This window comes from Anas platyrhynchos, chromosome 32 (genome assembly GCF_047663525.1).
Source record: "Anas platyrhynchos isolate ZD024472 breed Pekin duck chromosome 32, IASCAAS_PekinDuck_T2T, whole genome shotgun sequence".
In the NCBI taxonomy this organism is placed as follows: Eukaryota; Metazoa; Chordata; class Aves; order Anseriformes; family Anatidae; genus Anas; species Anas platyrhynchos.
Genome location: NC_092619.1, coordinates 3,130,470 through 3,155,653, shown reverse-complemented (window position 1 = coordinate 3,155,653; position 25,184 = coordinate 3,130,470). Strand labels below are relative to the sequence as shown.

At 52.9% G+C, this 25,184-nt stretch overlaps 1 protein-coding gene across 1 annotated transcript in view; it reads right to left on the bottom strand.

Annotated features, from left to right (window-relative positions):
* Positions 1-4,092: 4,092 nt before the first annotated feature.
* The window catches only part of LOC119715446 (antigen WC1.1-like), a 50,060-nt gene continuing 28,968 nt past the window's right edge, over positions 4,093-25,184 (bottom strand). The window contains exons 12-13 of the mRNA XM_072030353.1: positions 4,766-4,930; positions 4,093-4,490 (exon numbers count right to left, since the gene is read on the bottom strand). Of these exons, the coding sequence (XP_071886454.1) occupies positions 4,093-4,490; positions 4,766-4,930 (563 nt within the window). The remainder of the gene's footprint in view (positions 4,491-4,765; positions 4,931-25,184) is intronic.

The following is a 25,184-nucleotide window of genomic DNA, read 5'->3' as shown; positions in this document are numbered from 1 at the left end:
TGGGGCTTCCCAGAGATCCACTTTTTCTGGAAACTGCCTGTGGCTGGCAGGACGGAAATGTCTCTGTCAGTAGGAATAGTGTCCAGGGACCAGGGGCTCTGTCAGCCCCAAAGCCAGACCCCGATCCTGCTGGCTCTAAGATGTGCCCCTTCCCAACTGCTGCATCTTTGAGGTCTTCTCCCCTCCATCCGACTCAGGGAGACACCCTGACACCTGGGCAGGGAAGACTGGAAGAGGGTTTTAATATGAGGAAATACCAACACACAGCATTAAAACGGGAATACCAAGAGGGGAAATACCCATGTGTGTCTGCTGACTGCTGGAAAAGGGAGACCATTCCCTGGCACTCACTGCTCTCCCAATGGCACTGAGCTCTCCTCCCTCCCGGCTGCACCCAGCTGCTCAGGAGGGCTGGGCTCTGCTGGCCTGGGGCTCTGGAACTCTTGTGCATGGGACTCTGGTATCACATCCTGGGTGTCCTCATGGAGATATACCAGAGACACCTCTTCAACATCGTCATAGCCTGTGGTCCGCAGGAAAGGTGACGAGGTGTCTCCATCAGCTCCAGAGACCCCAGCACTTCTCCGGGAGTGCAGGCTTCCACCTGTAAGCATCAAGGCAGGCTGCTGTGGTTGGGCCTGTGGGGTGCCCCTCGGGGCTGTTTATCACCTTCCTCATCCTCACCAGCCTGAGACATTCGGCCTATTCTCCCAGCCCCCACTAAATATCCCAGGACAGGTTCTCCATGGATTGTCAGGCTTTCAATATGGCATGGATTCTCCTAGGCCTGGGGTTGGCACCTAGGAAGTGGCAGTGCTGCATTGCCCTCTCACCTGTGGCTCCATCCCTGCGCCCATCTCCTTTCTCTGGTGTTCTGGGCACTTCCCAGTCCCCCTGCCCAGGGACAGGATCCTCCCCAGGGTCAGAAACCTCCCCAGCATCATCATAGCCATCTGCTGGGTAACCTCCGGGCAGGACAGGGACATCTGAAAGGAGAGGGAAGGTGGTGGCAATGAGAAGAGATGTTCTGCAGAGCAGAGGATGGGAGGGTGTGTGGGGACACAGGGCTGACATGCTGCTGGTGTCAGGGTCACAGCAGAGCCTTCATGCTTCCAGCTCTGATGATAACACTCGGTGGCACTGCTGTCTGTCTGGTCTGTCTGCAGGGAGGAGACATGGAGACCTTTCTTCTACCCCCTCCCCCCCCGACCTCTTATCCTTGGGTGTGGCCCCAGACCATCCTCCTCCTCATGTGCCTGGGGTAGGGCTGCAGCTGGGTCAGGGACCCCTCTGAAAAGGAACCTGCAGAGAGCTGCAGTGGGTGCTGTGGGATGAGCCCTGCTGCCCTGACTGGTGGTCAGCACTGCTGGGGATGGGCACCCACAGAGCTGGGGGTGCATGGGGAGGAGACCAGTTCCTTGGAAAGAGACAATTCTCAGAGGAACTCCAACAGACGCCCTGGGAAAGCCCTTCACGTAGTCCTTGGTTCAGGGAGAAGCAGAGAGGGGCTATCCCCTCTGGGATGGGCAGAGCTGGTGTGGAGGAAGCTCCTCTGTGGGGGCCAACACCTGGATGCTCTCCCACAGACCCCATGGTCCAACCATTTCAGGGACCATGGGCAGGAGCTGCAGGACACAGCCCTGGTCTGAGACAGGGAGAATGGACACAGCAGATGTGCCCCCGCAGGTTACCTGCACCCACCTGAGAGACTGAACCTCGGCTGCTTCTCCCACGCCAGGCTGTAAGCGATCTCCTCATACACGGCCTCAGGGAAGGGCTCCCCAGCTCTCCCGGAGCCTGGGGACAGAGGCAGGGCTGGTCTGGGAATGGGCAGAGAGGGACAGGACCCCACTGGGCTCCCTCAGCCCCATTCCCTAGGCCAGCACAGGGCTGTCCCCACAACACAGCCCCACTGTGTTGTGTTGGCACTGCAACCACATCCCCAGGGAGGGCAGCATCCCCACGGAGATGGTCTGGGGCAGCATCAGCCTCACATTTGGAGACAGCCCTTGTGCCCCTTTGGTCCCCAGGTCATGTCCCAGTGCAGACCCTGCACCAATTCCATCATTTCCCCTCCCCATGGAGCTGCTCCATCTCTGCCCCACACATCAATAGCACAGCCTGTGCCCTGCTGGGAGGTGGCTGACACCACAGTGATGGACTCCGCTGCCCCATGCTCCTCCTGCCACAGCTGCCCAGAGCACTGCCAGCAGTGCATCCTCCCCGTCTCACCCAGCCTAGCTCTCACATTTCTCTCCTCACCCCAGAACTGATGCCTCAGGCTCTGGGCTCTCTCCACCCCTTGATGTTGGTGCCCCATGGTCTGTCAGTCAGTGGGGCAGCACATGGGGCAGGAGGCAGCACATGGCTCTGTTTCTGTGCCCCAGGACACCAACACCCCCAGCCCTGCCAGGAGGCATCTCCCCCCCAGGACCACTGGGGAAGGACCCACCTCTGCGCCGAGCCCTGGCACTTCGCACCTGCCCAGCCAGGAGGGCCAGGAGCAGGCAGAGGAGGGCCCCCAGGATGATGCAGATGATGACAGGCACCGAGAGTCCCTCTCTGCTGGTGGTCGGACGGCCCTGTGGGGGATCTGCATGGGCAGGAACATGGCAGGGGCAGCATCAGACAAGGGAGAGTTTGGGTCAGGACATGTCACTCCTGACCACACAAGGCAGCAGGGGCTGTGGGGGACAGGGCTGTGTGATGGGGCAGCTCCCACCCTGCTGGGTCCATCACAGATTTCTCCCAGCTGCTTTGGTTTTCTGTGAGTCTCACAGCCCAACAGGGAGCCCCTTCCCCTGGCTGTGGGTCACAGCGTGGCCATGTTCAGACCCAGCCCAGGGGAAGGACAGCTTACCTGCTTGTGGGGGAGATGTTGCTGTCCTGGGTGCAGCTGCAGGGGAGCAGAAGGAGAGCTGGGCTGAGAGGCTGGGGCTGTGGCACCAGGCAGCCTCCCTGGCAGATGGCCCCAGCATGTGCCACCTGAATTGTCCCTCCTGCGGGGCTGGGCAGGGTGGAAGGGACAGGGCCCAGCACCACTGCTCTGGGCTGCTCACAGGACAGTGCAGGCAGCCCAGGGGATGTGCTGGCACATCCAGCCCCACAGAGGTTGCTCCCCACCCACCACCAGCCTCCCTCTCTGCAGGAACACCCTTGCTCAGGAAAGCAGCAGGATCCATCAGGGCAAATGCCCAAGCCAGCTCCTTGCCAAGCCCCCAGCCATGTCTCCCAGCCCCACTGCTCACCTGAGCAATGCACAGCCGCATCTGCCTTATGCTGGCAGGCAGCGCTGTCCCCTGGCTGGGCCCAGCAGTCCTGCAGAGACAGCTCCGTCCCCCTGCACTCCATCAGCCACATGGGGCCCGTCCCCTCTCCAGCTTCAGCCTGGCCCAGGGCATAGACCGCAGAGCCACAGCCCAGCTGCCTGCACGCCACCTCGGCATCCCGCATGTCCCAGGCATTGTCACACAGCGTCCCCCAGGTGCCACGGTGCCAGATCTCCACTCTGCCCGAGCAGCCGTCCTTGCCTCCCACAGCACGGATCTTCTCCCTGTCTGGGGAGGCAGAGACCTCCCGTGGCACTGGGACAGCTGGGACAGCCCTGCCAGGTGAGGGGGCCACATGCAGGGGCAGCTCCCTACCTGTGCAGCTGGTGGAGTTGGGGCATGCAGCCACCTGCGGCCTTTCTGTCCATGTCCCAAAGGAAAGAGAAGTTGGGCTGAAAAGGGTTGTTCTGGGGGTCGTGCAGAAGAGAGCAGAGCTGACCTCTGCTCACATGTCCCCATGCTGCCTGGGTCAGGGCAGCAGCAGAAGCCTGTTCACTCAGGGGACACACACGGCACTGCAGGGGGGACCCAAGTGCTCAGCCCCACAGGGTCCCTGGTTCACAGAGCAGCAGGAGGCTGTCCCAGGAGGGGGGACTCCTGAAAGCCCTGCATGGTCTCCTCTCAGACCTTGCCTGGAGTTGCCTCTGCATCCCCCAGGGGCTGCTGGCAGCCCGGCTGTTGACTGCTGCTGGTGGACATGGGTGGCTCCAAGAGCTGAAGACACCTTTGTACCACCAGCAGCAACAGGGTCTAATGCAGGAAGTCAAAGCCCCTCTGGGTTCCTTCTCTGCATTTCACCATACCCAGTGGGGAACAGGACCTGGTGCCTTGATGGCTCAGATTTACCATTGCAGGTGATGTGGGTCTCTTCTCGGCTGTCATCACACGACTGCGCATCCCAGGGAGCAGAGGGACACTGCCAGAAGGAGCTGTTGCTCTTCCCACACTCCACGTAATCCAGCCATGCAGTGCCAGACAGCTTGGCATAGTTAGAATCTGTTTCCAGATCTCCTTCATTCCCGCAGCCCAGCTCCTTGCACACCAGTGACACCGTCTCGGTGGTCATGGAGTTGGAGCAAACGCTGCCCCACGTCCCGTTGTAGAAAACCTGCAGGCGCCCGGAGCAGCCGTCGCTGTTCTCCAGCCTCAGGGCCGTGAACTCTGGAAGGAGGAAAGGCCCCAGGGACATCCTTGGATGTCAGCCACTGATGGCCTTGGCCCAACCTGGCTCTGCCCACGTCCCGGCCTCACTGGCCCCAGCTCCCCTCCCCACTCCCAGCACAGACCTGAGCAGATGACTCCCGCGTCCTCCTTGTGCCTGCAGTCGTGCTGCCCCCAGGCCTCGGCAGGGCAGTCCCAGAGAGCAGCTTCGGCCCCAGAGCAGTTGATGCCATCCAGCCAGGTCTGCCCAGAGCCCTCCCCAAACCGAGCAGAGCCTGCTGCCTCCAGGGCCCCTCCGCAGCCCAGCTGGCGGCAAACGACGGCGGCGTCGGCCAGGTCCCAGGCATCGTCGCAGACAGTGCCCCAGCGCCCCTGGTAGTAGATCTCCACTCTCCCGGCACAGCGCCCGGCCCCGTCCACCAGCCGGACCCGCCGGCTCCCTGCAGCGGGGAGAACCCCGGCTGTCAGGGGCGGGCTGCCCTCCGGGACCCACACCTGGGGGACGTGCAGCACCACTCACCCCGGCACACGACCCCCACGTCCTCCATGATCCCTGCTGCCTGTGTGCTCTTGGGCAGGGAGGTGTTGCAGTAGCTCAGGTCAGCCTCGTGCCCTGCACACCGCACCCCACGCAGCCCCACAGGTCCTCGTCCTTGCTCGGCCCTCACGGGGGTGTAGGCTGCTTCTGCCTCTCCGCACTGCATCTGCCGGCACACCACGCTGGCCTCCTGCATGTCCCACTGCTCATCCAGGACTCTGCCCCATGTCCCGTGCTGGAAGACCTCCACGCGCCCGTCGCACCGGCTCCCTCCGCCCACCAACCGCAGGGGCATGGGGTGAGTTAGGCCTGGTGAGAGCAGAAATTCAGCCAGGCACTGCCGTGGGGTGCAAAGCTGTGGGTGACTGTGTCACACACCAGGGGCAAATGGACTTTGCAGCACTGCCCAGCACTCACCTGAGCAAATGACAGCAGCAGCGTTCTCCTGGGAGCACGGCGAGGCCCCCAGGGCAGTCACCGGGCACTGCCCCAGGTGGGCTTCAGTCCCGTCACAGTGGAACGAGTCTCTCCAGACGGGGCCGGTTCCTCTCCCAAAATGCCCTCCTCCAGGAATGGACTCAGCAAAGCCACAGCCGAGGTGCCGACAGAGAACGTGGGCGTCCGAGATGTCCCAGTGGGAGTCACAGAGGGTCCCCCACGTCCCCAGCACCTCGACCTCCACCCTGCCCTCACACGCTGTGCTGCCGTTCACCAGCCTGAATCCTGTGTACTCAAAGACAAAGGAGGGTGAGAGAGGCCACATTTGTGTTCTTGCTCCCACAGGAGCTGCAGGAGAGGCCAAAGGGACAGCGTGCCTTTCTCCTCCTGCAGCACTCTAATTTTAGGGCCGCAGACCACCACCTCACCCCAGCTGTCCCCACCCAGAACAGCCCAGTGCACACCCTGCTCTCATGCCCCCACCATAACCCCAGTGTCCATCAGCCCACCCCAAGTCCTTACGTGTGCAGGTGACATGAGTGCCATTGCTGTGGGTGCAGGCCTTGTCCTTGGAGGTCCCCCAGGGGCAGAAGAGGATGGTGGATTCATTCCCCACACACTGCAGCTCTCTGTCCCAGACAGGACCGGCCCCTTCTCCCAGCTGAGCTGCCCCATGGACAGACAGGGCTGTGCCACACTGCAGCTCCCTGCACACCACCTCGGCAGCTTTGGCACCAAAGTGGGAGTGACAGACAGCTTTCCACTGGTCCCTGTCGTAGACCTCCACACTTCCTGAGCAGGGGCTGTCCCCTCCGACCAGCCGGACAAATCCTGGAGCAACCAAGGAGACCTGTGAGTTCCCAGAGCCCTCTGGCACTTCCATGCCCACCTCATCCCTAAGGCAGCCACATGCAGAGTCCCCCAGCCAGCCCAGCAGCTCTGAGAAGGTGCTGGTGGCACATAGAGGTCAGGGCCCCCCTGCTGCTCCTCAGAAACCAGCCCAGCACCCATGTCCTCTTTTCCAAGCCCCCAGCTGCAGACACCGCTCAAACTGCTGCTGCCCGGAGCCCCTGGGCTGCCCGGCCCCAGACCCAGCACTGCAGCACCCGCAGCACGTGGGCCTGGGGAAACAGGCCCAGGAACTGGGGTCTACTTCAGCCTGCTCTGCCCCACAAGGCTCAGGCCAGTTAGAAGAAATCCTTGAATCTGCTAAAAAGCCCCCCTGTTCCCAGGGAATGCTGGGGCTCTTGGGGAGCTGCTGTTACATGGGGCACATCGGGGGATCCTCCGCAAAGGGGGGTCCTCCGGCAGGGACTGTGTGGTGCTGGGCATGCACGTCCCCAGCCACCTACCATGCATGGGTCAGGAAAGCAGGCAGAGAGCAGCCCTGGTTTGACACGAGCTCCCAGTGTGAGGGCAGGCAGAGAGGAGAGCCAGGAGGTGCTGGCACAGCCCCTGGAGCACAGGGCAGGCAGGAGAGGCTGAGCAGTGGGTCAGCATTGCCTGGAGGGGCCATGTTCCTGGGGGCTGGCTCTCATAGGGTGACCCCGGGACAGGAACAAGGTGCCACTTTCCACCATGTTCCTCTGCACAAGCCCAGTGCTCCTTCCCTCTGAGCAGCCCCTCTGCTTTGGCTGAGGTTCTCTTGTCTGCTGGGGGTACAACCCAAAAGTCCTGGGCCATTGCACGCCCTTCCCTGAGGCTGCTGGTGGCTGGGGGAGCTGCTCTAGATTCTCCTGGCATAGGGACCAGCCTGCCAGACAGGGCCTGGGTGAATGGAGGAGAAAGGTGGGATCCAGCCAGCACAGTGGGGAAGGGTGGAGCCATGTTCTGGTGTCCACTTCTGTCTTCCTGAGGTCACAGCCAGGTCCCTTAGAAGTGTTCCCATCCCAGAAGTAGGGAAGAAGTTCAGTCCTTACCTGAGCATGTCACTCCAGAATCCAAGCTGTGATCGCAGTATGTTTCAGCCCTTTCTGTGTGTGTGCACTCAGACAGGGCAGACTCGGTGCCATGACAATTAACATCATCCATCCAAATGCGTCCAGATCCTGGCCCAAAGTGTGCACTCCGATGAGCTTTGAGAGCAACCCCACAGCCCAGCTGTCTACAAACCACTGCAGCATCAGTCATGTCCCAGTCGTAATGGCACACGGTCCCCCACTGGCCCTGATGTTTCACCTCCACTCTCCCAGCACAGCGACTGCCGCCATCCGCCAGCCTCACCTCTGCAGCCCCTTCAAACACCAACACAGGAAGGGTCAGGAGAGCTTTGAGCCCCACATTGCGTGTCCGTGAGGACCCCCTCCCCAGGCAGACTCCCAGTTCCCAGGGTGGGATCCCTGTCCCCATAGGCTGTCTCAGGGGCAGTGGGGGGTTCCTCCTCTCCCCATGGGCTACACTGGGCTGCGGGTACCCAGCTCTAGCCCTCCTGGGCCATTTGCTGCCCCACAGCCCTCACCACCTCCTCCCACCCCAGCGGACCCCTGCCCCCACCCATGCCCACCCCCACACAGCCCCCAGCCCTGCACAGGGCTCCCGCTCCTCCCTTTCCCATTGTCCCCCAAGCAGACCCATGCCCCTTGAGCAGCTTCCATTGCCCATTGTCTGCCACAGGCAACTCCCAAACCCACTGTCTGGGTTGACCACAAGGATACCAACAGCCCACATTCCTTCCCAATCCCTGCTGTCAGACTGGCCCCTGTGCTTGACCAGGGCCCCCAAGAAGAACACCTCACGGTGCAGATGCCCCAGTCCCCTTCTGTTAATGGGACAAAACCTGCCCTCCTGGAGTCAGTGCTTCCCCAGATCCCAGGGGCAGGGAACAGCACACAACCCCTCTGGGGCACCCCAGATATTGGCTGTGCCCTGGAGATCACTGAGAACCACCCTCACTGTCTGGAACTCCTCTAGATCCAGAGGCACAGTGCTGGGGAACAAGGGGTCCCAGAAAGGTACCCAAGGACAAGGTGTCTAGAAATGAAGTCAGGCTTGGGCTGCCAAAAACATGGGAGATATGAAAATGGATTACCCCCTCCCACCCAGACATGCACAGATTAAAGAACAGAGCTGAGAGACTGAGCACCTTCTACCTCTCATTTCAGTGGTGCCTGAAAACAACCCCACTCCCAGAGAGATCCCAATGACCCCACCGCTGCCCACAGTCCCAAGGCTGTGGAACAGAGAAGCTGGCACTTACCTCTGCATGGCTGCACCCAGAGGAACAGCCACAGCACCCAAGGGGACAGGAGTCCCTCTGTCCTCATCCTGAGGCTCCTGTCCTGACAGCACGGACCTGCTGCTGGAGCTCGTGGGGACCCACGGGGCAATGGCAATGATGGGAGGGCAATATATCTGTGCAGATGCTGTCCCAGCTGCAGGAGGAGCCAATCGAAGCAGCAGGCACCTTTTTAGACGTTATCGGCACTTATCTCCCCTCCGACGCAGCCCAGCTCTCCAATGAACTTCTCCAGCGCTCTTCATGACCATATATGAGGGACGGCTCCGCTGCGGGTCTCACGTCACTGCGGTGGGACATCATCGTGGGGTAGGGCTGGGTGTGGGGGCAGATGGCTCTGACACCCCTTGCAGCCTGCTGTGGGAGCATGGAGCATCTCCTGAGCTGTAGCATCCAAGAGTCCAAGGTGTGATTGTCCGGCCGTCCCTGCGCCATGGGATCCAGGGGACTGGTCCTGCAGCAGGGCTGTGTCAGGCTGGGAAGGGACCAGCCCCTGCCCCTGCTACAGCCCCCTCTGTGCTGGCAGCAGCAGCTGGGAAAGGCCCTTGGGCAGGGCCAGAGCCCCATGATGGGGGTGCTGGCTGTCCCGTCCCTCCCCAGGGAGCCTCCTGTGGGGTCCCGGCAGCAGCCAGACCTGGTCCAGGGCCTGCCCTGGCAGCAGAGCTGCAGCCCAGAGCCTCAGGCGTCTCCCTGGCTCTCAGCGTGTCACCCAGGGGCCGTTATTCCCCGCGGCGGGTCGGGAGCTGGAGCCTGCCTGCCACTGCAGGTGCACAAACCGCAGCCCACGTGACATGGTGCCCGGGCAGGAAGATGGTGGTTTCCTCCTGGCCCCGTGCCCAGGCATGGCCCTGCGGTGCCTCCCAGCCTCCCCACAGCTCCAGGCATGGAAGGGTTCAGGAAGTGTTGGACAATGCTCTCATATGTACAGTTTCATATATATGTATATATATATGTGTATATATATACATATAATTTTAAGTAAATAAATATATTTAATATATATATATCAATATATTAATATAATATATATTAATAAATATATATATAATAAATATATATATATTTAAAAAATATATATATAAAATATATATAATAAATACATATAAAAATATATATTTTACTAATATATTATATCATATCATATCATATCATATTGTATTATCATACATTATATTTATTGTTATGTTGTGCTATGTTATTATATATTATGTACTATATACTATATACTATATACTTTATATTATATACTATATATTATATAGTATATATTTTAATAATAAAATATATATAATATAATATAATATAATATAATATAATATAATATAATATTATATCGTATTATATAATATAATATCATATCATATCATATTATATTATATTATATTATATTATATTATATATAATAATATTATATATTATATATATATATTATATTATATATATTATATATATATGTATATATATATAATATAATATAATATAATATAATATAATATAATATAATATAATATAATATAATATAATATTATATTATATTATATTATATTATATTATATTATTATAATATTATATTATATTATTATAATATTATATGGAGTATTATATATATAGTATGATATATAATACAATATATAATATAAAATATACAATATAATATATTTTATATTATATAATTATATAATGTAATATGTTATAATATATAATATATAATATATAATATATAATATATAATTATTTTTTGTTTTTGTTTTTATTTTTATTTTTATTTTATTTAAATAATATATATTATATTGTATTAAATATTACTTTATGAGTTTTTAAAAATATCATACATATAGTGTTTAATATATGTATATTTATAAATAAAAACATATATTTTTTATATTTTTGTTTTAAATCTTTTATAGTTTTTTAGATACATATAATTTAATTTTATTCTCATGGCTGAAGTTGGTCTCACTGATCTTCAATTATTTCCAGAGCAGGACATTTCAAAATTCAGTTCAACCCAGCTCCATGTGATGCCATAACATCTTCACTTGCCATGGGCCTGTTCCTGGCCTGTATTCAGACAGCAATGACCTCACAAACACCTACACAATTCTTGGGCTGCCAGCTCCTCAATCACGAGTGGTCTCACAGGTACAATGCATGGGCCTTGCCCTGACCTATTAGCTACTTGATCACCAATGACCTCCCCTCAGACCTACATAAGCCACGTGCCTCAGGCACCAGGGTCCTCCCAGCATCTAGCACAGGCCATGTTTGCCGTCGGCCTGTCAGCTACTCAGGCACCACTGGCATCACAGGAATATTCACCTGCCATGGGCCTGCTCGTGGCCTATCAGATCTTCAGCTGACAGTGACCTCGTAAGCACAGATGATCTATTGGAAGATGTCAGAGTCCCTGCCCATGACAGGGGGTGGCTGCTCATGCTCAGCTGGCTGTTGACCAACATCCTCAGGGGCTTTTCTTCTGGACAGCTTTCCAGCCACTCTTCCCCAAGCCTATGCTACTGCATGGGCTTGTTATGACCCAAGTCCAGAAGCACTGTTGAATGTCATGTGATTGGACTCAGTCCATCAACGTAGCCTTTCCAGATGCCTCTGAAAAGCTTTCCTACCTGTCAACTGTCCCAACTAACTTGTTATCATCTGCAAATGTACTAAGGGTGTACTTGATCCTCTCTGTCAGATCATCCATCAAAATAGTAAACAAAGCTGGACCCAGTACAGAGGCCTGGGGAATGCCACCCATGACCATCCACCAACTGGATTGATCTCTCTTCACTCAGACTCTTTGAGCATGGCCATCCAGACAGTTCTTCAGCCATCAAACTGTACACCTGTCCAAGCCATGAGCAGACGGATGGGTTGTCTTTCTGCAGGGCTGCTGCTACTGAGTCCACACTGAGAAGATGTACCTCCTTCTATTAGGCTTTTTGGGATGCCCTGTGCTCAGTCCTTTCAAACCAACTAAGCATGAATTTGGTGCTTGTGATGAGCTGGTGCTCAGCTCGTGTTCCAGTTACTTGCTAGCATGTATCATTGTTGTTGAGTTTGTACAGCACTGGCATTCTTGCATTCCCTTTTGTCTCTGTTTGCTTGAGTCTGTATTGTCGATGGTAGTTCAGGAATACTGGAGGGGTGGCTGCAGGGAAGCATGAAGTTGCATCTGTCATGGTGGGACCTCGGTCAAGGTGGGATAGAATTCTATCCTTTGAGGGAATCCCAAAGGTAATTCCTTCTTAAAGGGTGATGCCATCCTGAGTCGTGTCCTTGCCTGTGCAGCATCTGTCAAATGGCTGATATAAGTTTCTCCTCAGAAGAAAGTCCCTAATGGGGACTTCATGGTGGTGTTTTCATCCATCCCTACGGTGGCAGGGAGGGGTACAGAGTGGACACGGAAAGCCCACTTGTTAAACACGTGGCTCTGGGGCTGGTGCCAACGCAGAAATCTTGGGTTTTTCGACCATGGGACACTTTACAAAGCACCCGGCCTGATGGCCGTAGACGGGTCCCTATCCTTTAGGGGAAAAAGGATCCTGGGCCAGGAGCTGGCGGGGCTCATTGATAGGGCTTTAAACTAGGTAAGAAGGGGGATGAGGCTAAAGCAAGGATTGTTGGGGCTGTGCCAGGGGGAACGATGGCAAGGCCGGAGGATAAGGTAATGGCCCAGCTGAAGTGCATCTACACCAATGCACGCAGCATGGGTAACAAACAGGAGGAGCTGGAAGCCATTGTGCAGCGGGCAGACTACGATGTGGTTGCCATCACGGAGACATGGTGAGACCAGTCTCATGACTGGAGTGCTGCGATGCCTGTCCATAAGCTCTTCAGAAGGGACACGCAGCACAGAAGGGGTGGCGGTGTGGCTCTCTATATTAGAGAGTCTTTTGATGTTGTAGAACTCGAGGCTAGGAATGACAAGGTCGAGTCCCTTTGGGTTAGGATCTGCAGGGACAACAAGGCTAGTGTCCTGGTCGGGGTCTGCTATAGACCGCCAAACCAGGATGAGGAGACGGAGGAGGAGTTCTACAGGCAGGTGACAGAAGTTGCGAAATCTTCAGCGCTTGTACTCGTGGGGGACTTCAACTTCCCTGACATATCCTGGAAGCACAACACAGCCCAGAGAAAGCAGTCTAGGAGGTTTCTGGAGAGAGTGGAAGATAGCTTCCTGACGCAGCTGGTTAGTGAACCTACCAGGGGTGGTGCCCCACTAGACCTTCTCTTCACAGACAGAGAAGGACTGGTGGAGGATGTGATTGTCGGGAACAGTCTTGGGCAAAGTGACCACGAAATGGTGGAGTTCTCTATTCTTGGCGAGGCCAGGAAGGGGACGAGTAAAACCACTGTATTGGACTTCCAGAGGGCTGACTTTGGGCTGCTCAGGACACTAGTTGGTGGAGTCCCTTGGGAGGCGGTTCTGAAGGGCAGAGGGGTCCAGGAAGGCTGGGCGCTCTTCAAGAGAGAAATCTTAATGGCGCAGGAACGGTCTGTCCCCACGTGCCCAAAGATGAGCTGGCGGGGAAGAAGACCAGCCTGGCTCAACTGTGAGAGAACTGTGGCTTGAGCTTAGGAGGAAAAAGAGGGTTTATAATCTTTGGAAAATTGGGCAGGCCACTAAGGAGGACTATAAGGATGTATCGAGGCTGTGCAGGGACAAAATTAGGAAGGCCAAAGCTCATCTGGAGCTCAATCTGGCTACTGCTGTTAAAGATAACAAAAAACGCTTTTATAAATACATCAACAGCAAAAGGAGGAGTAGGGAGAATCTCCATCCTTTACTGGATGCGGGGGGAAACTTAGTTACAAAAGTGAGGAAAAGGTGGAGGTGCTTAATGCCTTCTTTGCCTCAGTCTTTAGCGGCAATACTGGTTGTTCTCTGGATACTCAGTACCCTGATCTGGTGGAAGGGGATGGGGAGCAGGATGTGGCCCTCACCATCCACGAAGAACTGGTTGGTGACCTGCTATGGCACTTGGATGTGCACAAGTCAATGGGGCCGGGTGGGATCCACCCAAGTGTACTGAGAGAATTGGCAGAGGAGCTGGCCAAGCTCCATCATTTATCATTTATCAAGCTCCATCATTTATCATTTATCAAGCTCCATCATTTATCAGCAGTCCTGGCTATCGGGGGAGGTCCCAGTTGACTGGCGGCTAGCAAACGTGACGCCCATCTACAAGAAGGGCCAGAGGACTGACCCGGGAAACTACAGGCCTGTCAGTTTGACCTCAGTGCCAGGGAAGCTCATGGAGCAGATTCTCTTGTGAGTCATCACGCAGCACTTGCAGGGCAAGCAGGCGATCAGGCCCAGTCAGCATGGGTTTATGAAAGGCAGATCCTGCTTGACAAACCTGATCTCCTTCTATGACAAAGTGACGTGCTTATTGGATGAGGGAAAGGCTGTGGATGTGGTCTACCTTGACTTCAGCAAGGCTTTTGACACCATCTCTTACAGCATTCTCCTCAAGAGACTGGCTGCTCTTGGCTTGGACTGGCGCACGATTCGTTGGGTTAGAAACTGGCTGTATAGCTGGGCCCAAAGAGTCGTGGTAAATGGAGTCAAGTCCAGTTGGAGGCCAGTCACTAGTGGCGGCCCCCAGGTCTCGGTGCTGGGGCCGGTCCTCTTTAATATCTTCATCAATGATCTGGACGAGGGCATTGAGTGCACCCTCAGTAAGTTTGCAGATGACACCAAGCTAGGTGCGTGTGTCGATCTGCTCGAGGGTAGGAAGGCTCTGCAGGAGGATCTGGATAGGCTGCACCGATGGGCTGAGGTCAACTGCTTGAGGTTCAACAAGGCCAAGTGCCGGGTCCTGCACCTGGGGCGCAATAACCCCAAGCAGAGCTACAGGCTGGGAGATGAGTGGTTGGAGAGCTGACAGGCAGAGAAGGACCTGGGAGTGATGGTGGATAGTTGGCTGAATATGAGCCAGCAGTGTGCTCAGGTGGCCAAGAAGGCCAATGGCATCCTGGCTTGCATAAGAAACAGTGTGACCAGCAGAGCTACGGAGGTGATCGTCCCCCTGTACTCGGCTCTGGTGAGGCTGCACCTCGAGTACTGTGTTCAGTTTTGGGCCCCTCGCTACAAGAAGGACATCGAGGTGCTTGAGCGGGTCCAGAGAAGGGTGACGAAGCTGGTGAGGGGCCTGGAGAACAAGTCCTACGAGGAGCGGCTGAAGGAGCTGGGCTTGTTCAGCCTAGAGAAGAGGAGGCTCAGGGGTGACCTTATTGCTCTCTACAGATACCTTAAAGGAGGCTGTAGAGAGGTGGGGGTTGGCCTGTTCTCCCACGTGCCTGGTGACAGGACGAGGGGGAATGGGCTTAAGTTGCACCAGGGGAGTTTTAGGTTAGATGTTAGGAAGAACTTCTTTACTGAAAGGGTTGTTACGCACTGGAACAGGCTGCCCAGGGAGGTGGTGGAGTCACCATTCCTGGAAGTCTTTAAAAGACGTTTAGATGTAGAGCTTAGGGATATGGTTTAGTGGGGACTGTTAGCGTTAGGTCAGAGGTTGGACTCGATGATCTTGAGGTCTCTTCCAACCTAGAAATTCTGTGATTCTGTGACCCCACTCCATCACTGTGAAGATAGTGGAGCCCATCCTGGAACCCATTTCCAGGCTCTGGAAGGACAAGAAAATGATCTGGAGCCGTTGGGACATCTTCAGGTAGGGGAAGCCACATTTAATCAATTTGGGCATGAAATGTCCATGACGAAATGACTGGCCTGGCAGATGAGGGCAGAGCAGTGGATATAGATCTACTCTGACTCCTTACTTACTCTGTAAGTACTCTTACTTACTCTGTAAGGTTTTGTTGTGGATTAACCTGGAAATAGCTAAGCACCACACAGCAGCTAGCTCGGTCCTCCCAGCCAGGGGGTCTGAAAGTGAGAAACCTTGTGTGCTGAGATAAAGACAGCTTAATAAATAAACCAAGAGCTCTGCACATATGCAAAGTAAAATAAAATTAAAATATAATAAAAATAAAATAAAATAAAATAAAATAAAATAAAATAAAATAAAATAAAATAAAATAAAATAAAATAAAATAAAATAAAATAAAATAAAATAACAAAATTAAATTAAATTAAAAGGACTCATTATTCACTATTTGCCAGTGATGAACAAAAGTTCAGCCATTTGTAGGAAAACCATGTTTCATCAAGTGTTACTATTAGTTGAGAAGGAAGATACAATATTACCCAATATTACTCACACCATGAATAAAAGAAAAATACAGACTTTTTTAGTGTTTCTTCAATAGCTCAATATGTGCCAATCTTTTTATTTCTTTTTTATTTCAGCTCAGCATACAAGACATACCAGCTTAGTACTTAGTACTTAGTACTTAGCCCCAGAAGAGGGCCACAAAATCATTCAAAGGGTTGGAGCTGGTCTGTTATGAAGAGAGGCTGGGAGAACTGGGGTTTGTCAAGATGGAAAAGAGAAGGCTCTGGAGAGACCTTACAGCAACCTTCCAGTACCTAAAGGGGTCTACAGGAAAGCTGGGGAGGGACATTTTATCAGGGAATGTACTGACAGGACAAGGGGTAATGGTTATAAAATGAAAAGAGAGTAGTTTTATATTAGGTATTAGACATTCACTTAGTGCTGAGCCATGTAAGCACAGCAACACAGGTTTCCATTTCTCATACTGCCCCCCACGACACGTGGGTTGAGAGCGTGCAAGACATTGTGATGAGACACAGCCAGAAAAGCTGACCCAAAGTGATCAAATTGATATTCCTCACCCTCCAGCACCCTGTGCAGCCCACAACCCCACTACCAAAAGCATACCATGCACACCAAATACATCTCCTGAGAAGAGTGGCTGAGAGAGCTGGGATTGCTTAGTGTTGAGAAGACAAGACTCCACGAGAAGAGAAGAGAAGAGAAGAGAAGAGAAGAGAAGAGAAGAGAAGAGAAGAGAAGAGAAGAGAAGAGAAGAGAAGAGAAGAGAAGAGAAGAGAAGAGAAGAGAAGAGAAGAGAAGAGAAGAGAAGAGAAGAGAAGAGAAGAGAAGAGAAGAGAAGAGAAGAGAAGAGAAGAGAAGAGAAGAGAAGAGAAGAGAAGAGAAGAGAAGAGAAGAGAAGAGAAGAGAAGAGAAGAGAAGAGAAGAGAAGAGAAGAGAAGAGAAGAGAAGAGAAGAGAAGAGAAGAGAAGAGAAGAGAAGAGAAGAGAAGAGAAGAGAAGAGAAGAGAAGAGAAGAGAAGAGAAGAGAAGAGAAGAGAAGAGAAGAGAAGAGAAGAGAAGATCCCCCAGTGCATCTATGTGCCATTCCTACACATTCTCTGACCAGTTTGCAGGGAGAAAAGATCATCACCTGCCTCTCCACTTGCCCTTCTCAGGAAGTTGCTGAGAGCAATGAGGTTGCCCTTCAGCTTTCTTTTCTCCAGGCTAGACAACCCAAGTTTCCTCAGCCTCTCCTCATAGGACATCCTCTTTTACCAGTATTCCCTCTTTTCCCTTGGTTTCCCAACTGACAAGGTTTCTGGTCAGATAACCTTTCTGGAAGATATATTTTCTCTCTCCCATGTTCTCACCAGTCAGTGTGACTGACCAGGTCTGGCTCCCTCACTGCATACTTTAACACTTCTAGGTCAGGTTTTGTCCTCAGATGTGTTGTGTCCCAGGAGGCTCTCTCCCTCCCCATTCTTAATAGAACGGGGAGAGAAAAATAGGAGCAAGATGTGGAGAGACTCTACCAGGGAGTGTAGTGATTGGACAAGGGGCAGTGCTTTTAAGCTAGAAGAGAGTAGATTTAGGTCAGACCTAAAGGAGAAATTCTTCAAAGGCAGGTGGAGAGACACTGGAACAGGTTGCCCAGAGAAGTGGTGGGTGCCTCATCTGCGGTAGTGTCCAAGGTCAGGTTGGATGAGACATTGAGCAAAATGTTCTAGTGGGAGGTGACTCTGCCCATTTCATGGGGACTGGAACTAGACCTTAAGGTTCTTTCCAACCCCAAATATTCTATGATTCTATGAGCTTGCTGGGTTGTGTAGTCTGTGTAGACAGAAGGATTTCATTTGCTGTGAAGAAGATTGCTTCTCCTGAATATTTACAGGTTCTCAAAAGAGATGGAATAAAATTTGTTGTCCTAACTAATAACAGGACAACAAAAGGTGATTCCCACAATGAACACATACTTTGATTTAGGAGAAAAATAGCACTGGAAATAGATGTCTCTTCCTAGTGGAGAGAAGGAAGAAAAGTGATTGCATCGGTTTGATTCAAAGTTGATTCCCCTGGAGGCCCAGGGACTTGTCAAGAGCTCCCTGTGCTGCTTTGCTGGGCCAGGCTCCTGGGCCCAAAGGGAGCTCCTGGCAAGCGGGCAGCACTGCAGAGAGACAGCTCTGCACAGGAGCAGCTCCTCTGCACAGCACAGCAGCAGGGCTGGGGGCACTGCCTGCAGGGGACAAGGGCAGCTGAGAGAAAGGAGGGAGATTTTAAAGGCAGTGTGGAGGGGGGATGCTGAGAGCTCACTGCGGGAGAAATCTTCAGAGCCCTGAACAGGGTAAGTCTCTGGTTGCAGGGCAACAAAGCTGTTGTTCCTGGTGCCATCTCCATATTTGCTGGAAAATCCCACATCTGTGGGAGCTTTCAGGAGGACTTGGAGTTTCTTTGAATAAGAGGAGAAGAACAAGCTCCAGAGCAGGGATTACCTGCCTAAGCTGACAGAAGGACAGGACATGGGGTTTCGTTTATATGGGGCCGGCTGCAGGCTGTGCAGGCAGGGTGCAGGCAGGGGTGGCCAGGGCTGTGGTGCAGAGCAGGGTCTCTGCTGTGCCCCAGGGGCCGTGCGCCGGGGCAGGCTGCTCACAGCTCCACAGCACCCCCAAGACATGCCAGAAGGGAATCTTCAAGAGGTAGGTGACCGAAAGGGATTCTTGAAGTGAATTGTTCTGTGCTTTGAGTTTTGGTGCTTTTGGTGTTTTGTGCTTTTGGTGTTTTGTGTTTTGAGTGAGCCCTGCAGTGCGTGGGGCTGGCAATGAGCTGCCCCTCCCTGCAGGACACCCCATCCTCAGGACATCTCTCTCTTTCCCTGGGTTGTCCTGCTGGGCTGCAGGCTGCCATCCACAAAGGGCACAGCTCTCCCAAGGCAGCTTTGCTCTCTAGGAACCCGATGAAGAAGGCAGCTCAGTACTAAGGTGGTGGAAATGCTGCTGGATGGTGTCCGTGGGCATCTGCAATGAGTCCTCTGTGTCCCTGGCTGGGAGGGGAGAGCTGAGGTCCTCCTCAGGTACACCAACACGGGACGGGGAGTTGTCAATTCACATTTTCAGACTCAATTCCTCTGCTCTCAGCAGTGACCAGGTTCTTCTCAGGGTGTGATCATCCTCCCATCCTCACCGAGCTGCCAGCACAGGGCACCTGAGGCTGGGACTGATGGACAGGTTGGCCGTCCACCCTCAGCACTAAGAGACAGTCCCTTCGCCTCCCAGGACCCACAAGATTTCACTTTGATCACAGCGGATTTATTTCTTAATTGATTTATTTTTCCATAAAAGAACTCGTCGTGTGTGGTGGGGCCCCTGGAATAGGTTCAACAAAACAAAATTCTCACAGTTCTGCTCTGCAGTCAGGTTAACCACGAGCAACAGTGTTGAAACAAACTTTATTACAACAAGTGGGTTAATTGGGGACCCCCATGCGTTGCTATTTACCAGCTGCTGTAGGGCAGGACTTGCTCTTCTGGAATCCAGAGCAGAGTCCTTGCTGTGCTGTCAGCCTCAGCTTTGTACAACCCAGAGCTCAAGGAAAAGGGAGCTGCACAAAGGTTTTCCTGAAAGGGCACGGGTGTGGTGGTGGGTTTATAGGGAGTAGAGTTGCTCAGAGAAATCTACCCCATATTTCTCCACCCTGGACAGGCTTTGTTCCCAGAGGCAGCAAATGTCCAACAGCAGCTTCCCCACAGAGTTCCTCCTCCTGCCTTTCGCAGACACACGTGAGCTGCAGCTCCTGCACTTCGGGCTCTTCCTGGGCATCTACCTGGCTGCCCTCCTGGGCAACGGCCTCATGCTCACAGCCATAGCCTGTGACCACCGACTCCACACCCCCATGTACTTCTTCCTCCTCAACCTCGCCCTCCTTGACCTGGGCACTATTACCACCACTGTTCCCAAAGCCATGGCCAACTCCCTGTGGGACACCAGGGCCATTTCCTATGCAGGTTGTGCCACCCAGGTCTTTATGTTTGCTCTCTTTCTCACAGCAGAGTTTTCTCTCCTCACCATCATGGCCTATGACCGCTACATTGCCATCTGCAAACCCCTGCACTACGGGACAATAATGGCCAGCAGAACTTGTGTCAACATGGCAGCAGCTGCCTGGGGCTGTACTTTTCTCTATTCTGTGCTGCACACAGCCAATACCTTTTCCCTTTCCCTCTGCCAAGGCAATGCCCTGGACCAAGTTCTTCTGTGAAATTCCCCAGATCCTCAAGCTCTCCTGCACTGATGCCTACCTCCAGGAATTTGGGCTTCTTGTGGTTAGTGCTGTTTTAGCATCTGGCTGTTTTGTTTTCCTTGTGCTGTCCTGTGCAGATCTTCAGGGCAGTGCTGAGGATGTCCTCAGAGCAGGGCCGGCACAAAGCCTTTTCCACTTGCCTCCCTCACCTGGCCGTGGTCTCACTGTTCATAAGCACTGCCACATTTGCCTACCTGAAGCCTTCCTCCATCTCTTCCCCTTTCCTTGATCTTTTGCTGGCAGTTCTGTACTCGGTGGTGCCTCCAGCAGTGAACCCCCTCATCTACAGCATGAGGAACAAGGATCTCAAGGATGCAGTTAGTAAACTGATTTTGGGGAGGTTGTACAGTCCTCATAAAGATCCCTTCACTCTCCATTGATGAATCTCAATACATCCTCTTCCAGGCTTTTGTTTTGGTCATTCTTCTTATTATTTTATACTTTTTTTCTTTTTCTCATTATGTCTGTGTAGTGGGTTTACGTGGAAGGTTTTGGTAGCAGTACATCACAGTTGTGGCTTCTGTGAGAAGGATCTAGAAGTTGCCCAATGTTTGGTATGGGCCCCACTGCTGACCAGAGCCGAGCCAATAAGTGATGTTGTTTTGCACCTCTGTGAGAGCAGATTTAAGACAAGGAAAAAAAAATGCTGCGATACACAGCAGCTGGGAGAGTGAGAGGTGTTAGGAACAGCCTTAGGCACCAAGGTCAATGAAGAAGGAGGGGGAGAGGTACTTCAGGCACTGGAGCAGAAGTCCCCTGCGGTCTGTGGTGAGGCCCATGGTGAAGCAGGGTGTCCCCCTGCAGCCCATGGAGTACCACGGTAGAGCAGGGTTCCACGCTGCAGCCCATGGAGGAGACCACAGTGGAGCAGGTGGACCTGCACCAATGGAGGCTGTGGCCTGTAGAAGACCCCTGCCGGAGCAGATTCCAGGCTGGACCTGTAGCCCATGGAGAGGAGCCCATGCAGGAGCAGGTGATCTGGCAGGAGCTGCTGCCGGTGGGGGACCCAGGTTGGAGCAGTTTTCTCCCGAGTGATGGACCCTGTGGTACGGACCCATATCTGGAGCAGTTCTTGAAGAGCTTCTGCCTGTGGGAAGCCCATGCCAGATCAGTTCATCAAGGACTGCATGCCATGGGAGAGACTCCACAGCACAGGGGACGAGAGTGACCGAGAAGGAGCAGCAGAGAAGAAGCACTGTAGACTGACCATAATCCCCTTTCCCCTTCCCCTGCCCCACTCAGGGGGAGGAGGTGGAAGAGGGTGGATGAGGGAGGGGAAGGTGCTTTTGGTTTCTTTCCTTTGTTTCTCACTTCTCTAGCTTGTTAGTAATAAACAATAAATCTTACTGTCTCCCTATGTCAAGTCTGTTTTGCCCATCACAATCATTAGTGCATGATCTCCTTGTCCCTATCTCAACCTCTGAGCCCTTTTCATCATATTTTCTCCACATTCCTCTTTGAGGAGGGGGAGTGAGGGAACAGTTGTGGTGGAGCTCAGCTGCCCACTCGAGTGGAACCACCACAGTCTGTTTTTGCCCTTTGCATCCCTACATAAATGTTTTTATTCCCCCCACTTCTATAAATGAATGAACCAGTTCTGTGACATATGGAGGCTGCATAAATGTGTATTTAACACTGTGAGTGAGTCAATGAAAACTCTCTCATAGCATCTCTAAGAAAATGGAATTACCCGAGTTCACATTCTGAAGGCTGGGCTTTCCTTCCCAAACAAGTGCCAAGAAAAGGCCCAAAGCATTGCTCCCCAGAAGGGTCTGTTCCTGCTTCTGTTCAGGAGGGAATTATCATTGTCACATTGTGACCTGTCAGAGACCCAGGGCTAGATTTAAAACTCACCCATGGGTGTCTGCTCACAGCAGAGACAGCAAAATATGTAGCCAGGGCTGTTCCCATATCTGACCTGTAGGTGATGACTTCAGGAGGGGAATCTGGAGCTGCCTTAAGAGACCAGGTTATGTCCAGGGACAGTAGAGCATGGTGTGGGCAGTGACTGCAGCCTCCATGAATGTGAGAGATTTCCCACGGTGTGCTCAGCCACAGGGAAAGACCTAAAGCCAGGTATTCACAGGGAACCTGCATCTCTGATTCATTTTCCCCTTCGTGAAGTACCTCTGCCTGGTACAGTCCAGTGATCCTGGCTCTCTGCTTCCCACCCTGACTAGGACAGCCATGCAGATTCACCCACAGCACCACAGCCCATTTGCTCTGCACAGCAGCACCATCATCTTGGGTATGTACTTATGGGGAGCATGGGGACTTTGGCATAATGACCACATGGACACCAGGGTTCTTTAAGGACCAGTAACTGTTACTCCTTTATTGATGACATAACTGCAGCTCTCCTATTGATAACATGACTTCAACTCTCTTATTGAGGACAGACTCCCTTCTTATACCATTTGCTCTACAGCAGTACTTTTCCACTATTCAGAGAGCCTCTGGGTAAGGATCAAGGGACGAACGAATAAAGGGGATGTCATTGTGGGAGTCTATTACAGACCGCCTGGCCGGGACGATAGCGCCGATAAATTATTCTTTACAGAACTAAGAAAGGCCTCGAGATTAACTCCCCTTGTCCTTATGGGGGACTTCAACTTGCCAGACGTTAAGTGGGAGTGCCACACGGCTGACACAAGCAAGTCCAGGAGGTCCATGAAGCACCTAGATGATAACTTCTTGGTGCAGGTGCTAACGGAGCCAACTAGGAAAGGTGCCCTCCTAAACCTGTTGATAGAAAACAGAGAGGGTCTGGTGGGAGATGTGGTGATTGGTGGCCTCCTTGGTCATAGCGACCATGAAGTGGTTGAGTTCAAAATTTACGGTGACAGAAGGAAAAGTGCCACCAAAACCTCATCCCTAGATATGGGGAAAGCGGACTTCAGGCTGCTCAGGGAACTAGTCAGCAAGGTCCCCTGGGAAACTGCTCTTGAAGGCCTTGATGTCCACCAGTGCTGGTCATTCTTTAAGCGATGCCTCACAGAATCACAGAATTTCTAGGTTGGAAGAGACCTCAAGATCATCGAGTCCAACCTCTAACCTAACACTAACAGTCCCCACTAAACCATATCCCTAAGCTCTACATCTAAACGTCTTTTGAAGACCTCCAGGGATGGTGACTCCACCACCTCCCTGGGCAGCCCGTTCCAGTGCCTCACAACCCTTTCAGTAAAGAAATTCTTCCTAACATCTAACCTAAAACTCCCCTGGCGTAACTTTAGCCCATTCCCCCTCGTCCTGTCACCAGGCACATGGGAGAACAGGCCAACCCCCACCTCTCTACAGCCTCCTTTAATGTACTTATACATAGCAATAAGGTCACCCCTGAGCCTCCTCTTCTCTAGGCTGAACAAGCCCAGCTCCTTCAGCCGCTCCTCATAGGACTTGCTCTCCAGGCCCCTCACCAGCTTCGTCGCCCTTCTTTGGACCCGCTCAAGCACCTCGATGTCCTTCTTGTAGCGAGGGGCCCAAAACTGAACACAGTACTCGAGGTGCGGCCTCACCAGAGCCGAGTACAGGGGGACGATCACCTCCCTAGCCCTGCTGGTCACAGTGTTTCTGATACAAGCCAGGATGCCGTTGGCCTTCTTGGCCACCTGAGCACAATGCTGGCTCATATTCAGCCGACTGTCCACCATCACTCCCAGGTCCTTCTCTGCCTGGCAGCTCTCCAACCATTCCTCTCCCAGCCTGTAGCTCTGCTTGGGGTTATTGCGCCCCAGGTGCAGGACCTGGCACTTGGCCTTGTTGAACTTCATACAGTTGACCTCAGCCCATCGGTGCAGCCTATCCAGATCCTCCTGCAGAGCCTTCCTACCCTCGAGCAGATCGACACACGCACCTAGCTTGGTGTCATCTGCGAACTTACTGAGGGTGCACTCAATGCCGTCATCCAGATCATTGATGAAGATGTTAAAGAGGACCGGCCCCAGCACCGAGCCCTGGGGGACGCCACTAGTGACTGGCCTCCAACTGGACTTGGCTCCATTTACCACAACTCTTTGGGCCCGGCTATCCAGCCAGTTTCTAATCCAACGAAGTGTGCGCCAGTCCAAGCCAAGAGCAGCCAGTTTCTTGAGGAGAATGCTGTGGGAGACGGTGTCAAAAGCCTTGCTGAAGTCAAGGTAGACCACATCCACAGCCTTTCCCTCATCCACCCAGCGCGTCACTTTGTCGTAGAAGGAGATCAGGTTCGTCAAGCAGGACCTGCCTTCCATAAACCCATGCTGGCTGGGCCTGATCGCCTGCTTGCCCTTCAAGTGCCGCATGATGACTCCCAAGAGGATCTGCTCCATGAGCTTCCCTGGTACTGAGGTCAAACTGACCGGCCTGTAGTTCCCCGGGTCTGCCCTCCGGCCCTTCTTGAAGATGGGCGTCACATTTGCTAGTCGCCAGTCAGCTGGGACCTCCCCCGATAGCCAGGACTGCTGATAAATGATGGATAGGGGCTTGGCCAGCTCCTCTGCCAGTTCTCTCAGTACCCTTGGGTGGATCCCATCCGGCCCCATCGATTTGTGCACATCCAAGTGCCGTAGCAGGTCACCAACCAGTTCTTCGTGGATGGTGAGGGCCACATCCTGCTCCCCGTCCCCTTCCACCAGTTCTGGGTACTGGGTATCCAGAGAGCAACCGGTTTTGCCGCTAAAGACTGAGGCAAAGAAGGCATTAAGCACCTCCACCTTTTCCTCATCTCTTGTAACTAAGTTTCCCCCCGCATCCAGTAAAGGATGGAGATTCTCCCTACTCCTCCTTTTGCTGTTGATGTATTTATAAAAGCGTTTTTTGTTATCTTTAACAGCAGTAGCCAGATTGAGCTCCAGATGAGCTTTGGCCTTCCTAATCTTGTCCCTGCACAGCCTCGCTACATCCTTATAGTCCTCCTTAGTGGCCTGCCCAATTTTCCAAAGATTATAAACCCTCTTTTTTCTCCTTAGCTCAAGCCACAATTCTCTGTTGAGCCAGGCTGGTCTTCTTCCCCGCTGGCTCATCTTTGGG